Source organism: Bicyclus anynana, chromosome Z (genome assembly GCF_947172395.1).
Source record: "Bicyclus anynana chromosome Z, ilBicAnyn1.1, whole genome shotgun sequence".
Taxonomy (NCBI): domain Eukaryota; kingdom Metazoa; phylum Arthropoda; class Insecta; order Lepidoptera; family Nymphalidae; genus Bicyclus; species Bicyclus anynana.
This window is the reverse complement of record NC_069110.1, coordinates 5,368,677-5,390,393: the sequence shown is the minus strand read 5'-3', so window position 1 is coordinate 5,390,393 and position 21,717 is coordinate 5,368,677. Positions and strand designations below refer to the sequence as shown.

General features: G+C 35.8%; 2 protein-coding genes across 2 annotated transcripts; one reads left to right on the top strand and one right to left on the bottom strand.

The window, feature by feature from the left end:
• The first annotated feature begins 1,675 nt into the window (after window positions 1-1,675).
• LOC128199735 (staphylococcal nuclease domain-containing protein 1) lies at window positions 1,676-17,125 on the top strand. Its single transcript, XM_052890748.1, has 10 exons — window positions 1,676-1,854; window positions 2,166-2,287; window positions 6,746-7,049; window positions 7,303-7,473; window positions 10,197-10,422; window positions 11,038-11,254; window positions 11,546-11,749; window positions 12,295-13,273; window positions 13,950-14,189; window positions 14,998-17,125. Exons 1-10 carry the CDS (start codon window positions 1,810-1,812, stop codon window positions 15,169-15,171), a joined length of 2,682 nt encoding a protein of 893 aa, XP_052746708.1. The 5' UTR covers window positions 1,676-1,809; the 3' UTR covers window positions 15,172-17,125.
• On the bottom strand, window positions 16,924-19,861 carry LOC128199736 (uncharacterized). Its single transcript, XM_052890749.1, has 2 exons — window positions 19,720-19,861; window positions 16,924-18,011 (listed from the first exon to the last, which is right to left on the bottom strand). Exons 1-2 carry the CDS (start codon window positions 19,802-19,804, stop codon window positions 17,776-17,778), a joined length of 321 nt encoding a protein of 106 aa, XP_052746709.1. The 5' UTR covers window positions 19,805-19,861; the 3' UTR covers window positions 16,924-17,775.
• Window positions 19,862-21,717: the final 1,856 nt, after the last annotated feature.

Here is a 21,717-nt window from a genome sequence, read left to right as displayed (position 1 = left end):
CTTAAGATACTGAAGGTCAAAGGTCATGAAAAGTGGTTTTTCGCAAATATCTCGTTTCCTATTGCCTAAATGAGGTTTGCACTTACTATAAAAGTAGTAATAACGCATTTCTTAGAAATGATTCCTTTCTGCATGATCATCTCTCTCAGAATGAAAGGGGTTAGACCTGTAGTCCATGCTAGCCCAATGCGGAAAATGCCTTTACCGTTTGAAACACGTGATATTAAATTTCTTAAAAATGGGTTTTGCATGATGCCGACAATTATTGCAATAGGTTATGATTCCCGCTGTAGATACAAAAAAATCAGGGTTACTATGTTCTTTAGTTTGTGACTAGTACAATGGACAAGCTTGCTTCAACGCTCCAGTATATCCAAGTAATCCCAATGTAGAAAGATATGAAATTCTGGAAGGTTTGGAGATGAATGTAATCGATAATGAAGATGATAAAATGAATTGAACATTTTTGAGCAACAACAAGAAGAAGACGACGAAGAAGAAGAAGAAGCTTCAATTCACAATTTTATTATAATTAAAATCAACAAAAATTGGGTATGGTTTTATAATTATATTTTTTTAAGTAACCAATTGACCTTCTACAACGTCCTGATAACGCTTGAATTAGGCCACAGTTATTGTATTAGGCTATATAAGACTGTACGCTGCGTACTCTTCGCGCTCTACCCGAAAAACGGTTAATCGTATGAAAAAAAAGTTCAAACAAAAAATGTAAAGAATTTTATAAACTACAACTTTTACAATAGAGGCAAATCTGATTTAAGCAATAGGAAACGAGATATTCGCGAAAAAATGATTTTTGTGACTTTTGACCTTCAATATCTTAAGACGCGTAGATGATAGCATTTGTGACTTTTGAGACAACATTTAGAATGACGAAACAAAGATTTATACCAATTTACAGCTTATTATATGCATTAGTGATATATAGTGTGATTATATGCAATGTACAGCTTATTATATGATTTTCATTAGTAGCCCAGTCATATTATATACAGCTAATATGACTGGGCTACTAATGAAAATCAATAATTGTTAAACAACAGTGATGATCTATACTATAAAATATCATTGTATTGTGTTTAAGATTGCAACGGTCGCAAGCAAGTACAACGGGAAAAAATGCGATCTTCAGCGTGATCCTTAGGATGAGGACTCCTAATTAATAAAACGTAGCCATCCATTTAAACAATAAATGTTATTTCGAGTCTCAGAGGAAACGCCCTTAAAGAGTCGTTCCGGCCACATTATAAGCTTCGCGGAGCCTTTGCGTCCCATCAGATCGTAGTATCTATTAATCAGACGATGTTTCTGCGCTCGCCCAAAACTCCCGGTGACACCGTTGAAGTCCCATTATGCCTATGGAGCCTACGGCACTTACACATAGAAAAAATATAATATAACAATAAAATAGCATGACCTTGTTTTAATCGATGTAGAATTTTAAAGTATGTTGGGCCTTAACTTTGAATATTTTCCTTTATATAAAGTTACCAAATTACCTTTCGATTTCAAAATCGAAGTTACAATTCGATAACTCAAATTTTAGTAAATCAAAGAATAATAAAATTATTAAGAAATTATTATTCATAAATATTTTATTTGGTCTATTTATGTCTTTTTAACAGTGGCAACACTAGCCAGCCCGCCACGTTTCGCCACTCACAACTGCCAACCTTGCTAATTTAATCGACATTCGTTCTTGATTCTTTCGACGGCATTCGGGAACGGAAGCAGTTATTTTATGTCGTTCTTCAGAAATCAAGAAATAGTTAGAATTTCTATTTAAAAATGAGTGCACCACAACCGGCCTACAAGACGGGCATAGTCAAACAGGTAAACAATTTATCTGCGCGTTCGAATCGAAGCTTCCCTTTTATAATGCCTCGTGCTCGTATGCTGCCCTGTTGGCACCGCGTTCACATTTTTGTACAAAACATTCACCGACTTTTATCCTAATTTCCCTATAGAACTATGTTCAAAGCTATAGTGCACTGTATTTTTACATGCATCACCTATATTTGAATACTTGGAGATAAAATCAATAAAATGATCAATCGTATGTTTCATGACCAGTTCTAGTGACATCTCGAACCAATAAGCTTCTGATACGAGTTGATGTGTGATATATCTTACTTCAATTGCAGGTCTTTTCGGGGGACACTGTCGTAATAAGAAAACAGCCTCAAGGGGGCCCACCGCCGGAGAAAGTTATCGCCTTGTCGGGCGTCACGGCGCCGAAATTAGCGCGGCAAAGAACAGCCAACAAGTAAGTCTTAGATCTTATCTGTATATCATTAAATATTTCTAGAAATTAATTGTTTCTACAAGCTAGCGAAATTGTGTATAATATGTAATTTTTTTTTATTTTATTGTGACTGCCCTACAATGAATTTTATAATTTTCCAAATTGAACAATATGGCTGGTTTAACTATCGATTTATGTACTCTTGAACTAAGTTCAAGTATTTTTGTCATCCTATAAAATGTAGGCAAATTATGTACTCTACATTGATTGTTTCAGAAGTTTTATAATGTTCCCATAAAAAATATGAGCAATATGGTTGGTTTATCTTGCAATTCAAGTACCGTTAAACTCATTTGGCAAATAAAATTGCTACATTAAAGTATTTTTGTCCCATTAATTGAATTACTATATGACTATGACTACCTTTTCCACCGTTCCATATGAGTAAAATGGTAGATTGAGCTTTTGATTTAAGTCTAAAAGTCATCTCATAAACAAATATTTTGAATTCACACCTAAATTCATACTAAAATAAATTTATTCTTTAATAATCTTAGTAGAACCAAGAATTCATAGCTGTGCATGATACTAAGTTACCAAATACTTCTTTTACATTGAAATTGCACCCAAAGCTTAAAATTGTTTTATTAGTATACTTATTTAGATTGAATACACTTGAAATATTTACATAATTTTGCCCTCCAATCTTGATTTTTTTTCTTATGTATCCTGTTTCTTGGCAATCTACCACTAAATCTGTAACATTATAATGAGCCATTCAGTTGTGTATATTAGGTGATTAGGTCCAATCTTAATAAGATTATTATTAGATTAGTAACATCATCATAATTAGCTTATTTAAAATGGCCCACTACAAAACCAGGCTTCACTCCTCTATCGGTACTTGTTCTTTCATTTCTGAAAATAGTTGTCTTGGTATAATCCTAACTTCAAATGTACTATGTTTTCCTACAATTTCTATCAGTAGCCACTCTAGCAAAGATGGCCAGTGGCTACTATCTACTAAGATCTATCTTCTAATAGGTTAAGGGTATCTTGCTAGTATATACTATAATATCCACTATAAAATCCAAGCAACATGCACAAACATATTTATAATGCATTTTTGAACTCTCATTTATTTTATTAGTCCATTTATTTAATTTTTAACAATAATAATATAAAAACTTATAAAAAAATCAACCCTCGTGCTGCAGGACATTTGATTGCCCAACCTCGGTGGTCAGGGCTCCAGAGTGAGTGAGGAACCTGCTCACAATATGCAATGTCTCAAGAAGCCTTCTTTATCTGACTATATTTAAGTCCAACTTTTTACTCGTAATATATTATTAGTTTAGGTGATACATTTGAAAAATTCAAGTTTGCTTTGTACAATTAGGCTTGGTTTACGCTACTCTACTCTGACTGATTAGTTTATTTGAACCTGGAAAGGTAAAAGCCATGAAAGGGTTATGATTTTAGCAGTCTGTATACTGTTACATATATATTCCTCAACAGCAGCCTTTCTATCCATCTGATGATGAACAAGGTGAATAACAAATCAATTCATTTATTTCAAGTAGGCTTAATTTACAAGCACTTTTGAAACATCAATGTTGACTATTTGTAAAGACTCTACCAACGGTTCTGATGGCATGCTCTGCTGGGAAGAGCCAGCAATAATTTCAACAGTTGCTCTTTTAAAAAATCATACAGTTAATCAATTTATTATTATGATGTGGGCAACAGGCTACTTAATTTAGTTAACCAACATCAAAAATAGGAGAAGGCGATTATACTTTGCAAAGCCTAATTTTAGGAGATTTTGTTCATATGTTACAATTTTTTTTTTTACTTTTTCATACTTATTAACAATCAATAAATTACAAGGTTTAATAGTTTAGAAGGTTCATTTTCATTTCATAAAATCTCTCTTAAAATTTACTTCTCACAATCTATTAAAAATTAAATGATACACCATTCATATTTGGAAACTATATTGACTTGTTTGAAGCATATCAATCAATTTAGAAAGTTCCCGAATCAACCTGAGCTCTGGTAATCAATACCAAAACTTCCAGGTTTTAGAGTAATACATTAATCTAAAACATCTTATGCTAGAGATATTTTTATTGATTTACTAAACAGTAACATTTATAGCTTTTTATTTAGTAATGTTGCAGTGCAGGCTTTTGAGTACTACAAATATAGATAATAGCAGTATGATGTTGTTGTATGCTAATGTGGATTGTAATAATTGATACAGTATGAATGCCTCAATAACTTTGTGGTAACAGGGCCATACTCATCACCAAGAGGATGTGTCATGTGATTTTAAACGCTAAGTGGAGTATTATTATACCTACTCCTAACAGTCATATCTAGTTGGAGAGGAAGATGTCAAATATTCTATAATTTTTTAAAGTTAAACAAGCATATGACAACATACTACTTTATTAAATTTTAGTGAAAGGGGGTCACTTAACACTAACTCTCACTTTTAGTCACTTTTTGCATACTAGTATTAGCAGGTATAAAAGTAGATGCACATGGGTAGCAATACATATATCATTACATATAAGATCTATTATTATACCAACCAAATATGTGTATGGCATCCCACATGAATCCACTATTAGGTCAGATATGCTATTCATACAAATACTATATTTGACATGCTTTTTATGCTTCATGCTACCATTCAATTTAAGGCCATTCAACATTTTTCGGAGGTAAGTACTTATATTTTTTTAGTTATAGTATGCATCAGTATGGAAATACTAATTGGTTAAAATTATTCATATGAAATTCAATGGTTTATAACACTGTATTATTGTATAATTCTGCATGTTGTTATACTGTTTAGCTTGATTGCTGACCTAAATTTAAAAGAAAAATGTGACTAATTTTACTTTAATTAGAATTTCCAGTTCAGCACCAAACTTTTGACTAAGATTATGTATTCAATTTTGTGTTATGTAGATAGCACTGCAGTACCATGTCAAAACCTTGTCTAAAAATATCCCCTTTGTAAATATCATGGTCCTTTGTTTACCTTACAATTTGCTAGATTAGATACTTATAGACTTATATTCCAATATATGTAGTCATGTGTGAGGACCTTATTTATGAGTATTGCTTCAAAAACTGTATCTGAAGATACAGTGTAAAGACATAGCACAGCAGACTGCATATATATAGGCCTAGATTAAAAAAAAGACTATGAAATCTCGCATGATATATTTAAATTGTTTCCAATGCACAGTATTTGATAGGTATATTGTAATATTTACTATTGTGAAATTTTTACATACTGAAAGGATACATAATAAGTGACACAGATGTAATAATATTCAGTGTGAGTTTTGAGTGAAATTGAAACTGCAACAGCTAAGTACTTAACAAAAAGTGGTTTGAAACTAGAGGATTCCTATGTTGAATACTCATAAACTTTACTATCTTCTTTTTTTTAGGAAATCCTGTTGCTTACCTAAGGACATTTTATATAAGTTCTTTATTAAATACAAATCTGATGGAGATCTCTATCTATCCCTATCAAGTGATAGTTTTATCAGAGCATAATATCCTCACTCATTTTTCTCTAAATTTAAAAATGTAAGAAAGTAAAGATTGACAATTTTTTTTAATTCCTTAAAGTAACTAACTCAATAGAATAGTATTGTAACATATTATATAAAATAAGTATACTGCAGCCTTTCTTGATGAGTACTGTTTGCCACCAACAAATTAAAAATAAGAGTATAAATTAGTAGTAATTTCACCCCCAATAATAATTATATTGCGTTGTTTCATTCTCAGATATAATTTTACCAAGTTGAAGGAGGACTAAATCCATACTCGTATAATACCTGAAAGTATTTACAGATACTAAGGATATACTAGGAGATAGCCTGCAGTGACTGCGTTTACCGGGAAAACAAACCATACAGAATTGACATGCATTTTCTACCTTCATTTTTAATTTCTTTGTTGGTAAACAGTATTTATCAAGAAAGGCTGTATAATATAGTAGCATATTACATGCTTACTGAAAAAAGCAAACAGTTTAGATCAAAATATTCATAGTTATTGTATGTGTGATTTCCCCTATTGTCAATCTTACTTGATATTATAATTATTTATTAAGCTATCTGCATAATACATTGGCGACAGCAAAAAGGCGAAGTTAATTTTTATTTGTTTAAGATAGGTACAAGTGTAACATATTGTGTTTTTATACCCCAAATTGTGATTTCATATCGCTCTGCTTGTGGAGGGGGAGGGGTTATTGTGGGGATTAAGGAGTAACCAAGGGGGCAGAGGGTTATCCCTATAACCCTCCTCCCCTTTTAATCCCTCCTCAAAAAAATGGATTATGTGAAAATTATAAAAATAAAACAAATTCCATACTCTCAACTGAAAAAAGGATTAATTTAAAATCTATGGGCTTGCTAGACTAAATTGGGTTAATTTTTGCAGTGATACTGAAACCAAGGATGAACCATTTGCTTGGGAAGCCCGGGAATTTCTAAGGAAAATGCTTGTGGGAAAGGAGGTGGTTTTTACTGCAGAAAAACCTCCTAATTCGGCCACCAGAGAATATGGTTCACTGTGGGCAGGGAAAGATCCTGTTAAAGATGTAAATATCACTGAGCTATTATTGGCCGAGGGTCTAGTAAAAGTGAGAGAAGGAGGTCGCAATATTCCACAGTTGAAAAAACTAGTGGAGATTGAAGAAATTGCTAAATCTCAAGGCAAAGGTATATGGGGAACAGATCTTCAGGTAATAATATTTTTTTAATTTATTTGTTTTTACATACAATATTTAATCATGTTGGGTGACTACAGCATCTATAATGCTAAAAGTTTGTTGATTTTTTTCTTCTAAAAGTATGACTTCTAAAACAAACCAATACAATTTTTTCTTTACTAGACAACATTCTATTGATAAATATGTTTTGTATAAAAGTGTTTCGATGTGATTCATATTTTTTTTATTTATATGAATGACTTAAAAGAACTAATTTCACTTTCAGAGCCATGTGCGGGACATAAAATGGACTGTGGAAAACCCAAAAGCCTTTGTGAATAAATTTAATGGGCAACCTGTAAAGGCTATAATTGATTATGTTAGAGATGGTTCAACAGTTAGAATATGCCTATTAAATGAGTATACACCAATCACATTGATGCTCTCGGGAATCAGAGTAAGTATTACCAATCTATTTAGGGAAGTTCATATCCCAAATATTAAATTGTTCTGTTTCAATACCATTTCCTTATTAACTAATAGGGTAGTCTATAGTTCATGGAATATGGGTCTGACATACATCGATATCAATTAATGAAAGTTAAGGGATCATAGAAATATTTCATGATAGAAATATTTCATTTCAAATAATCATTTTGTGATGTCACGATGTTACTTGATGACACTAAAAAATTAAACGTCAAACTAATTATTAACTAATAATTTTGTCAAACACTCCATTTGGTTAAAGTATAGTGTTCAAATGACGTTATGAAACAGTCATAATACAGACCATCATGGTCGATAGTGTTTGGGCTTGCATTGTCATAAAAAATATTTTAAAATGAAAATTATTATGTATTCATGTAGTATTATATTCTTTTGAGACCTAAAGAATATAGAGTTTTAATAGCATCGAATGGCAGTCCCTTCTCTGCATAGAAGATCCGGACGAAGCCGTATTAGTATTCTATTCTATAATTAATGAATGTTTTGATAACTGGGTACCCAGAAAACAGCGTATGGCAATGCCACCTCGGTACTCTTACCCTGTGTGGTACTCGCCCGTCACTAAGCGCCACATAAAATTTAAAGCGCACTTTCATCGTCTTTATAAAAAAACGTCTTTGATTAAATACCGTATAAAGTTTTCGTACTACAGAGCACTTGTCAAGTTGAATATCAGAGCCGATTTTCGTCTTCACAAGATTAGGATGGAAAGTGACATAAAACGTGACTCTTCAAGTTTTTGGAACTATATTGGAGCAAAACGAAAGAAAATTAAACGTTTAAATCTTTTCAATAACGGCCAAACAGTTTCGGATGAGGAGGGTGCGCAGATGTTGGCTGATTATTTTAGCTCTGTCTACTCCACTCTCCCACCGAAATTGGATGTCCAAGAAGCAATGGCGTTGTCAAACGGGAGCAGTAACACAGTCTTTATCAATACAATTTGCTTTAAAGATGTTGAGCAAGCTTTAAGAGATCTGAAGCCAAAGAAATCGGTAGGACCAGATGGTATTCCACCTTTTGTTGTAAAAGACTGTCGTTTAATATTTATTAAGCCGTTACTACATATTTTTAATACTTGCCTTAGGAATTGCAGGTATCCTCAGGTGTGGAAGATGTCGCGAGTTGTTCCGATTCCTAAGAGCGGTTCCGGGTCAGAGGTAAGCAACTTCAGGCCGGTAGCTGTACTGTCAGTGTTTGGCAAGTTGTTCGAACACATCATACATAGGTATATAAGCCGTCAAGTTGAAAGTCAACTTTCAAACGCACAGCATGGCTTCAGGATCGGACGTTCTACTACCAGTAACCTATTAACTTTCCATGCATATGCTACTGCGGTTCTGGACGGTGGATATCAAGTTGATGCAGCGTATTTTGACTTCCGGAAGGCGTTTGATACCGTAGATAATGACATCCTTCTTCGTAAATTTGCGAGTATCGGATTTACTCCTACGTTGCTGAAATTCTTCTCCGACTACCTCCGTAACCGGACCCAGTATGTTCACTTCAACGGACACGTTTCGAACCCATATCACACGTATTCCGGAATAAGCCAGGGCTCGAACCTAGGTCCTCTAGAATTTACTATATTCATTAACGACTTGCCTGATGTTGTCAGTTCAGCTCACTGTCTGTTGTTTGCTGATGACTTGAAATTGTTCTTACGAACCGGGACATTGGTGGACTGCGACCTTTTACAGAGAGACATTCAAAATGTTGCTGAGTGGAGTGACCGTAATCGGCTGATGTTTAATGAAACTAAGTGTTCTGTAGTAACGTTTACGAGATCGCTCAGACCTTATGAATACCACTATAGATTGGGAGACGTTGTATTGGAACGACAATCTATCGTGAAGGATTTAGGGGTATTGATGTGTTCCGATCTAAGTTTTGTTGACCACATAAGGACTATCACAACTAGAGCCTACAAAACCCTCGGTTTTGTATTAAGACAATCGAGAGATCTTGAAAGTGTCGCAGCGATTAAATTACTTTACAATAGCTTTGTGAGAAGTATATTAGAAAGTAACTCAGTTATCTGGAGTCCACATGAAGTTAAATACAAACTCATGTTGGAGAAACTTCAAAAAAAATTTCTAAGGTGGCTGTACCGCAAACAGTACGGTTATTATGTTGGATATCCTTACGTATATCCCACGGTTTTTTTACAAGGTATGCTGGGGTATGATTCACTAGAGGTGAGACGTAGCGTAGCTCTAGCGGATTACTTCTTCCGCCTGATTAGGGGCGAATTGTTGAACCCTTCAGTACTAGAGTTGGTTTCATTCCATATACCCAATATACAAAAAAGGGCACGCAAAATGAAACTGTTCACTATTCCAACATGTAGGTTGGTGCAAACCCGCGAGTCACCTCTTGTTCGCGCGTTGGCATTGCTAAACGGGGTATTGGAGTGGGACCCGGATTTAGATTTGTTTTTCTCCTCGCCTGCTGAATTTCACAGAACTTTCAGCAGATACGTTCAAGTAATTCAGGAATTATAGATAGTTTATATAAACACATTAGGTTAAGCCTGTAATGTTTATATATATATGTGTATAAAATAAATAAATAAATAATTTTTTTTTTAATCTAGCAGAACGCTAATGAAATATTTAAGACCCTCTTAAAGAAAATGTCAACCATTCATTGTATATAATTTTAATACAGTGTCCTGCTGTGAAACAAGATGGGGAGTCCGAACCCTACGCTGAGGAAGCAAGATTCTTCCTGGAATCCAAATTGCTCCAGAAGGATGTGGAAGTAATTCTTGAGTCTGTGAACAACAACAACTTCGTAGGGACAATACTCCATCCACAAGGAAATATTGCTGAAGCCTTGGTTAGACAAGGATTCGCACGCTGTGTGGATTGGTCCCTTGCCGTTATGAAATCTGGTAAGCATTTGTCATTTGAATAGTAGATAATGGTTTTTTTTTATGTTGGATAGGCTTGCGCTTGACTACAGTAATGCCTGATGGTAAGCAATGATGGGGTCTTAGATCTCATCATGAAGCGTGCTTGCCTAGAAGATGCCTATTCACTCTTGCCTTGAAGGTGCACAAATTGTAAGTGTCAGGAAACACAGACGCCGGAAGGGCATTCCACATCTTAGTAGTTCTAATTAGAAATTTTAGAGATTGCTATGGCTTTTTTATATATTTTTTAATTTTGATGGTTTATTAGTTATTTTGATTATTCTACTCTATTTGTGGCGAAAATACATTGATTTTTAACAGTTAAGTTAACTTAACTTAACAGGTATTTTTTTTAATCTTATATGCCAGCCATTAAGTAAAACCTCAATAAACAGCATGAGCGGTCAGACTCATCACTGTGGGGGTTCAATACCTGCCCTGTTGGTCTATTGTCGTACCTACTCGTAGCACAGTGTTTCCCGACTAGTTGGAGGGGAATTGGAATATTGGTCATATTATAAAAATTTTCCATTTAAATTCAGTCCTTTAGATATCCTTGAGTATTTAGATTATATATTATGTTTTTGTTTATAGGCGCATCAGCATTGAGGGCAGCAGAGCGTGCTGCAAAGGATGCAAAACTGCGGATCTGGACAAATTATATAAGCAATGCACCAGTCATTGCTGCTAAAGACAAAGAGTTCACAGCCACTGTCATAGAGGTGGTAAATGGGGATGCTCTTATTGTAAAGACGCCAAACAACGTGCAAAAGAAAATCTTTCTCGCTAGTATTAGGCCACCGCGAGAAAAGTAAGAAATCATCATTTATCCAATCTATTCTACAGGGTGCTCGGGAGTATTTTCCATAATTTCAAGGTGTTGACGATTCCACTTATAACTACGACGAGTCGAACTGCATTATTATTTTTTTTAACTAGAAAAATAAAAATCTTATTATGTATTCATACAAAGTAATTCAAATATAAAATTTTATTTTTAAATATAATATTTATGGTTTGATAATGACAGGGTAGGGTTTCATGTGGATGAAGTTCAGTATATATTTACTTTATATTGCTAATATCTGCATAATATTTGTAGGAGCAGCCCAGATGAAGAAGGCAAGCAGTCTCCCAGGCCAAAAGGCTTCAAACCACTGTACGACATACCCTGGATGTATGAGGCTCGTGAATTCACTAGGAAGAAAGTGATTGGAAAGAAAGTTTCTGTAATAGTCGACTATATACAACCTGCTAAAGATAACTTTCCAGAAAAGACATGCTGCACTGTTATTGCTGGTGGAGTGTAAGTAATACTTCAAAAATTGTAATTCAATAATTACAGTTCTTCATGATTAATTGACTTTGTCATAACATAATCTATCTATACTAACATTATAAAGAGTTAAAGTTACTGGTATTTAAGGTTTAATCTCTGGATCTACTTACCCAAATTTGAAAATTCTTTTACCTCTAAAAAGCCACTTTATTTGTGAGTGTCATAGGCTATATTTTATCCCCGTATTCTCAAGGGAAAAGGGACTATGCGGGTGAATTATAAAGCTGTTTTTCAGATAGCATGGGTACAATGACAGTTGTAGACAGTGACAGACATCGTATGATGAACGTCATAAGGCAACTGTCACCATACTCATGCTATCTGAAAAACACTAACTCTACTCAACAACTACATGTCAAGATTGTAAGAGTTGTTTTTGTATATGACAGTCAGATTCATGAAGAGTGCCATAACATAAATACTATTTACGCTATAATTTTAATACGCTAGTGTAACCGCGGGTTAGAGCTAGTTAATAATGAAATTATTTTAAAGTAACAAAAACTTTACAGAAACTTAGCAGAAGCCCTTGTCAGCAAGGGCTATGCAACTGTCGTGCGGTATAGAAATGACAATGATCAGAGAAGTGCACACTATGACAAACTTTTGGAAGCCGAACTAAAAGCGCAAAAAGCAGCAATTGGAGTTCACGCCAAGAAAGATATACCCACTCACCGTATTCAGGATACAAGCGGTGATTCAGCAAAGGCAAAAAAGTTCTTCCCGTTCTTGAAACGTGCTCAAAAAACAGAGGCAGTTGTGGAATTCATTGCCAGCGGCTCACGTATGCGATTGTATATCCCCAAAGAGTCGGTGCTTGTCACATTTTTACTAGCTGGGATCAACTGCCCGAGGGGATCACGCCCCGCATTAGGTGGTGGAGGCATGCAGGACGCTGAACCATTTGGCGAAGAGGCTTTGCAGTTCACGAAGGAAAAATGTCTGCAAAGAGACGTTATTGTGTCTATTGAAGAAATGGACAAAGCTGGCAATTTTATTGGCTGGCTGTGGGTAGATAATGAAAATGTATCTATTTCCCTGATCGAACACGGACTGGCTTCAATGCATCACACTGCCGAAACTACAGAATTTGCTCGAGCAATCAAAACTGCTGAAGAGAATGCGATCAAAAAACGTATTGGCATATGGAGAGACTATGTGGAAGTAAACCGTGAAATAGAAAAAGAAAACAATGCTGGTGTGCAGGATCGCATCATTAAATATTCTAAAGTAATTATTACTGAAATAACGTCTGATGGCACTTTCTATGCTCAGAACATTGAGTTGGGCAACAAGTTAGAAGCCTTAATGGATAAAATCCATCAAGAATTCATGAACAATGCTCCTCTGCCGGGGTCCTATGTGCCAAAAAAAGGTCAAATTTGTGCTGCTCGCTTCAGTGCAGATGAACAATGGTACAGAGCAAAAGTGGAAAAAATAATGGAGGACAAAATGGTCCAAGTATTTTACATAGACTATGGAAATAGAGAGGTAAGTTTATAATGATTATTTTGATAATTCTGACTCAGATTTAGATAATCAGTTATAATGTTGGTTTAATCACCATCATCATTGTCACTCAAAAACACTAGTCCAGTTCTGAAATATTCAGTGTTATACAAACTGCCGGGTATAATATACCCCTCCTCAGTCACGGACTTCCAAATCTTGATATAATCTGCGGGGTCGCCATTCAAGGCCCCAACATACGGCAGTCCTATGAACTATATGCCTTGCACATTGCCACTTTAGCTTTGCGACTCGTCAGTGACTTTGGTTCTTCTGATTCCGTCATGCATGACTCCGAGGATAACTTGCACAATCGCTCGCTGAGTGTCTCTGATCCTTTTTGTGAGGCCCATAGTTACCAACGTGTGACAAGTCTCGGATCCATAAGTAGGTGTAATATTTTTATTTATATCAGCTGATGGACGTCCACTGCAGGACTTATCGTAGGCTTTGTGTAGCCTCCAAACATCATGATCCTGAGCCACCTGCATCCAGCGAATCCCTGCGACTGGCTTGAGGTCATCAGTCCACCCTGCGCTTTCTAGTGCGGGGTCGCCATTCCATCCAACGGCTCTTCGAACTATGTGCCCCGTTCTGCGGAACTTCTCATTTTTGATTGGATCACGCAGAAGGTGCAATAATTATTATTAATTTTTAGATCGTGAGCACAACTCGGTTGGCCCTGCTTCCGTCCGGCACAGAGTCCGAGCCGCCGTACGCCACAGAGTACTCTCTGGTGTGCATCAAGTTCCCGCTGGACCCCGATGACCGACAGGAGGCAGTGCGAGCTTTCTCCATCGACACGCTCAACAAGAAACTGCTGCTCAACGTGGAGGTGCGCGGGTCACCAGCCGCCGTCACACTCATGGATTCCACCACTAACACTGACATTGGCAAGGTGAGCAATTCAATCAAATTCTTTTTTATGGCTTTCATTTGTGCCAACTGGACAGTGTTTATCTTGCCATCTCGTAGATAGAGAATACACAAAGGAGGTTATTCGGTGAAGGTTGACAAGTTCAACTTTGAGGATCTACTAAATAGTTAATATTATTTTGTTAGTTCTTAACATATAATATAGACTAGCGGTCGCCCCGACATCGTTCGCGTGAAATTCGAAATACACTTTCAACCCCTTCGCCACTTCTATGTGTATATATTCGTATAAAAACAGGCTGCTCGGGAGTATTTCCATAACTCTTATATTATTATTAACCAAATCAATGAGAGACGTGATAGTCCACTGGAAGTGGTGGACTATTGGCCTAACCCCACTCATTTTGAGAGGAGACTCGAGCTCAGCAGTAAGCCAACTATGGGTTGATGATGATGACGAATGTCAACAGTTGAATATTGTTCAATTTGTTGTTGGTCTTTTAATTATTATTTATTATTTATACTTATAATAAAACTGTAACAGGTCAAATTCTGTACATTGAAGATATTTTGAAAATTTTTGCTGGAGCGCATTAATAAATTGATAAACTGAAACTACTGAATGAATTTTATTGAATATTGGACTATATTTAAAGGTCTTTAGATATAACTTTCTTGAATAATAATTCTAAAACTGTCAAAGCAAAATTAGCCAGTTTTTAAGTGAAATTTTCTACATGATTGTGCGTCCTTTTATTATAAGAATTCAATGACAAAAATAGAAAAAAAAAAAACAAAGACGAAATTTAGATGATGATGTTTGTCGCCAGAACCTGGTGAAGGAAGGCCTGGTGTTGATGGAGAGCACCCGCGACCACCGGCTGATCGTGATCGCGGCGGAGTACCGCGCTGCGCAGGAGCACGCCAAGAGCTCGCGCCTCAACCTGTGGAGGCACGGCGACATCACGGACGACGACGCCACCGAGTTCGGTGCGCGTCGCTAGCGCCAACTCCCCTGGTACGATGCCACTGCTTCGCCGTCGCACAAGCTCCACTGTGCGACGTGCACCGCGCCCCACGTCGAAATCATTATATACACTGTGTTGTACGACTTCTTGTGAACAGCGAGCAGGCATATGTACCTTGTAACCTATGTAACCTATGACTGAAGATTCAAACGTTTTTAATATATGTGTGTTACAGCTTGGCGGAGAAGTGTAGAAACGGAACTAACTTTTTTCTCTGTTGCAACACTATACCACTTGTCAAAAGTAATTATTCTGTCGGCTTTGATGGTTATGTTATGGTGACATTTACGTTTTACGTATTCGTGTTGCCATATTGGCGATAGTGGCGCCTCTGTTAATTTTTACTCTTTTTTGTCAGGCTACTTTACGATTACTTATTTAGTTTACATTTCGGATTGCCTTCCAAAAAAAAAAAACAAATCCATTTCTGTCTTTACAAAACATGATATATAATATGCATTTCTATTACATATTACTAATATTTAAATAGATAATATATATTATATAAGAATATAAGAATAAATTTGTCCTACAATACAGTCTGTATTATTCTCTGGCTGTGTTGTAGACTCTAGTATGAAACAATGATTGTATCTGTTCATAGGTGGCTATGTTTTTTAAACAACAATATAAACGTAGGAGCCATCTAATAATTGTAATTAATGTTAGTGAATACCTATGTAGGTGGTAATAATGGATTATATGAGGTGAATTAATTACTCAGGACTAGTGTTCTTTTTGGATGTACTATCCGATAGCACATCCAAAAAAAACCCCTTGAACCCTTGTTAAAATTTCCAAGTGACAGCGACCGCTTTACTATCTAATGGAACCCCCCCTTAAAGATTAAATTTTACTGTTGAAGAAAATAAGGTGTTTACTTGAATAAAAGGTAGCACATAAAATACCAAAATAAATGTCTATGTAATATTAATGTTATGGGTGTGCTTGTTTCTTGTCGCAAATGAATTCAATGTTAGGAGTAATTTTGGACAATTTTAACCTTAATTCTGACTTGGTATCAGTTGTCAAGCCAACAAGATTTACCATTACGTAAATCTTGTCACCCCACGTTGAAAAACCTTGTGCTATCGTATAGGTATTATTATATTGGTGTCTGATTGCATAATATACACTAGATATGCCACAAATTGTATCACAATCGATCAAGTGCCAACTGTTTGGCCAGTTGTTCGTACCTCTATTACAATAACCACTTTAGATGTGTCTACATATTTTTATATTTCGCTAAGGTAAACAAAATTATTATTATAATATAAAAATAGTGAAATATACATAGACTTATATAATAGAGATGACAATTCGATTTGTCTATATTTTATTTGTAAAATGGTATACATGTACCGAAAGATATAAAATAGGCAAAATGTTTCATGACTATTTATTTACATAATAATATAAGCGATTACACAGAATGACGTCATATTTAACATTTATTCACTTAAATATGTGGTGAAAGATTAACTTGCTTTGAATGTCTACATGTTGTTATAGATCTCTCTTGCACATTGTTGAACATTTTGTATTTCTGTTATTGAAATGCATTATATATAAAATGCATAATATAATAATGAAATATTTGGTAAGCGTGTTTTAACTGATTTTATAATAATTTCGAGTGTTCTTCTTACTCCGCAAAATGTATTTGTGTTATTCATTCACATGAAAAATGTATTAAGAGTAAGAAATAATGAAATGAGAGTAAGAGGGACTTTTTTACGTTTTATTTTTATTTTTACAGTTGTACTTCATGTTTTTATTTCGTACTTACGAATGATTGTTTTTATACGCCTTACCTTTCCTTCAGGAGTTTTAAGTTTTTACAATTAATGTTTGTTTGTCATAAGAGTACCACAGGGTGCAAGAATTGTTAAAATAACTCATATGAAATAAAATATTTAGGATTCTTGTTGCCATTTTTTATTTATGTACCTTTGACGACATTTTATTTAGCGATTTAGCGTTCCGGTGCGATATCGTGTAGAAACCGATAGGGGTGTGGGTTTTCATACTAATCTTAACAAGTTACCGCGCTTCCATCTTAGATTGCATTATCACTTACCTATAGGTGAGATTGTAGTCAAGGGCTAACTTTTAAAGAAATAAAAAAAAAATTACATTATTATGGTACGAGATCCGCTATTACATGTAATCCACGCGACCACTGTAGGGTTAAAAGTGTTTGAGATATTAGTAAAAAACCAAACCCCGTTTTTTATTTTAGTTAATTGTTCAAAAATTTTTATATTTTCTGCGAGCATCCCTTCAGTTTTTTTCAAAAACTGACCTGACACATCAAGCATAATTCTAGGAGATGGAGAAGAAGTTTTGATCTAAATAGATTCAAGCATAATTCTAGGAGATGGAGAAAAAGTTTTGATCGAAATAGATTTTGTGAACTATGCTATTACACTATTATATTTTTACCACCACCACGGGGGGGAATAAACCAAAAATATCAACAACATGCTGAATGAAAAAACAAAACGGTTATTTTTACATATGTATTTTATTTTATGAAGCTGAATGACTTAAGTAGTTCTTCAAGTCTGTTGGGTATTAAGAATCTGATTGTACAGTTTTTGTGCAAGTAAATTGGGCAACACAGGTACCGAGGTGTGACTCGTTATACGAGTGCGGAAACACGCAGTGCGCGCGTCGCAGCGTGCGCCTGAGTCGCTCGACGTCGCGCAGTTGTCGCAGCTGCTGCAACACAAGTCGCACGTGCGAGTCGCGCAACGCACGCACGTCACCCGCCCACTCGCACGTCTCCTCGCTCCACCCGCTACATCCTTCTGTAAACACATTTAGTACTGACGTATACTAGGATAGTAAGAGATATGAGCGCGCGTCGCAGCGTGCGCCTGAGCCGCTCGACGTGGCGCGATTGTCGCAGCTGCTGCAACACAATACGCACGTGTGAGTCGCGCAACGCACGCACGTTGCCCGCCCACTAACACGTCCGCTCGCTTCACACGTAAACTAAGACAGTACGATCAGCGCCGGCCCGAAGTAAACTTTAGAATGGAGCGAGATCCAAATATGGCGCCTCTCCTGTTGGCTCCTAATAATTTATATTTATACCAATTGTGAGTGCAAAGTAAGTATGGAATGTGAAGATCTCGACCATACTTTGGAGTGATCAACATTCTCTGGAGTGACTAACATTCTTTACCATTTAAGCGCCCTCTACGATTTGACTGGCGCCTGGGGCGACTGCTCCCCTGCCCCGGACTACATGTGAAAGCAAAAATTAGTAAAATGTAGGTAACCCACAATTTCTATCCTTCCCTGGTTAAGTGTGTGCCCAAAAGTTGAAAACATCCTACATAGGTTAAGTCACTGTCATATCTAAATTTAAACAACTCAAAGGTGACTGACTGACTGACTGACTGATTGACATAAGGATTATCGACGCACAGCCGAAACTACTGGACGGATCAGGTTGAAATTTGGCATGCGGGTAGATGTTATGACGTAGGCATCCCATAAGAAAGGATTTTGATAAATTCTACCCCCAAGGGAATAAAATAGGGGGTGAAAGTTTGTATTAAAATTTGTCAATTTTAAACCGACAGGGCTGAGACTTTGCATGCATAAAGCTTCTATGACGTAGGCATTCCCTAAGAAAGGATTTTGATAAATTCTACCTCTAAGGTGATAAAATAGGGGATGCAAGTATAAATCTTCTTAGATTTTCGACTGATTGAACTGAAATAAAAGATTGGAGCTACTATGATGAAGACGTTTGCTTAAAAAGGATTTTGATAAATTCAACCCCCATGGGGATAAAATAAGAGATGATGGAGTATCTCCTTTGTGCTGCAGCTACTGAAGCTATTTTGCTGAATTTGGAATAGAAGTAGATTTTACTCTGGATTAACACATAGGCTACTTTTCATCCCGGAAAAATCCATGCTTCCCGCGGGATTTGTGAATAACTAAATTCCACGTGGACGAAGCTGTGGGCGTCCGCGAGTTTATTATATGCGTGCATTTTTGTTCATTAGTGAAAAATCTTTACCCTTCATTTGGGCCCCCCAACTTATTAGATACAAAGCCCATCCAAGACACGTTACGCCACTGTTAGTCATATTCTTAGCTATTAGTTGTTTTTGTCAAACGTATACCTACCAACATAATTCCACTTATTAACCGACTTGGAAAAAATGAGAAGGTTCTCAATTCGACTGTATATTTTTTTTTGTATGTATGTTACCTGATTACTCGAAGACGCCTGGACCGATTTGAATAATTCTTTTTTGTTTGAAAGGGTAGACTCCCGAGATGGTCCCGAGATGGTCACCATTTCAGGATCTGATGAAAGGATTCTGGAGAAATCTAGGAGAAATTTCAACAATCGTAAGGGCAATTATAACGTTTTATAATATTTCCATTATCTAACCACTTTAAAACACTACAACATAATGAAGGTCTGGAGTCGATCTGATGATGGAGCCGAAACACACACGAGGGAACTCTATGACGGTTTACAACAGTTACCTTGTGTTTGGGCTTGGTCAATTTGTGTCGACAAGAACTTTCTACCTTGTTCAAACTGATCATCAGTTAGAACATAATATGACATATAGAACTTAGTTTGATGTTATTTTTCGCTTTTTAGTTTAGATGTTTTTGAAGTCGGTTGAATTATAATATTTTATCAAAGCATGCAAATAGCAAATGAGTTTTACATTTTAACAAACTGCTATTGCCATCTAGCGGTAATTTGTGACAAGTTAATACTGCCATCTAGCAGAAGCCTGTAAAAACACAGCTAAAGTGTTACTGAGTATACCCTCTAGATGTCGCATAAAGCAGTATAGTGAGCAGCATAGATATGTGAGCAGGTACTCGTACTCGTAAGTCTGGAATGACGTCACTTATCGAGACATCTATCGAGATATTTCAAATTATGAGATTTACTACATACAGACATAGATGGAGTTGAAAATTAAAATGTATCTTTGTAAGAGTTCTACATCGCGCTAATGATGTGTTTTTGATGTTACAGTATATATACGACAAATCTACAAAGATACTTGCGCAGAAGTAGTACGCTATTTTCCAGACACTTACAATTCAAAGGACGTTGAAGTCCATTAGTACATGTAACGTAAGTGTTTGTTTCAATATTGTCATTGGTATTTCTCTTTCACAACGAGAGCACATCTGGCTTGGGCCCCAGGTTGTGTCTCTGTTGTGGTTTAACGGTGTGTGTACCGTATCTTTGAACGAAGTGGGACTGCGACTGCGTTTTGTATTTTTTAAAGAAAATCTTTTTTGAATAACTTATTAGAGTCACGTGCCGACTTCATTGGTTTTCGTTAATTTTGATCTGCCTGAGCTAGATCTAATGTATTTTAATAATAGGTGCCATTGTTAGTCCAAGAGTAGGTAAAACTAAGAACTGTAGCTACAGTTTTACACACACGAATAGCAAATGTTATAAACAATTTAAGATTCAAAAGAAGGGGCTAAATTAAAATAAATAACTCCAAAACGATTGGTGAAATAGACTTTTCAAGGTTCCGTAGTCCACAAGGCACCCGTAGTTTATGTCTGTCCGTCCGTCCGTCCGCAGTCATTTTACACAAATATAACTCATAGAAATTAGATGATTTAAATTAAAAAAAATCAACCTATTTTTAGCCCTTTCTGGGTAGAGTTTTGAAAAATCTTGAATTACATTGTTCTTAGTATTTTTCTGGCAGTATGAATACCCATTATTATTATTACAAATGAAACTTGAAATACGAAGGGCTTTTCATACATACTTTCTTAAAGAGGATTTCACCCCCTTCTGATTTTACTTTCGCAACAAAAATTATCGTATAACCTAGTTCGTATTATGGTCTCAAATCATGCCAAGTTTCATTTGAATTCATGCAGTAGTTTCAGCGTAATGCCCGGTCAACAAAAACACGGACAAACAGACAGACATACGACAAAAAAAGAAAAAATATTTATTTTTTGACTCCAGTATCGATTATACAATACAGGCCCTTGGGAATCCCTTGAAGGCTGATAGTAGGGATCATTAGCTATCTAATTGCAATGTTATATAGGTTAAAAATGTACCTACCGTTTGTATTTTAATTTGTTTTGGCGTTTTTATTGACGGCCGCGTGGCGCAGTGGGTAGTGACCCTGCTTTCTGCATCCACGGTCGTGGGTTCGATTCCCACAACTGGAAAATATTTGTGTGATGAGCATGGGTGTTTTCCAGTGTCTGTGTGTATTTATACATTATATAAGTATTTATATAATGTATAAATACATAAATATGTATAATAATGTATAAATACATAAATATGTAGTATATAAATGTATATGAATGTTATAATATCAACTATCTTAGTACCCATAACACAAGCTACTCTGCTTACTTTGGGGCTAGATAGTGATGTGTATTGTTTAAGTATATTTATTTATTTATTTTATTTTATACAGGGTGCTCGGGAGTATTTCTCATAATTACAAGGTGTTGACGAGTCCATTT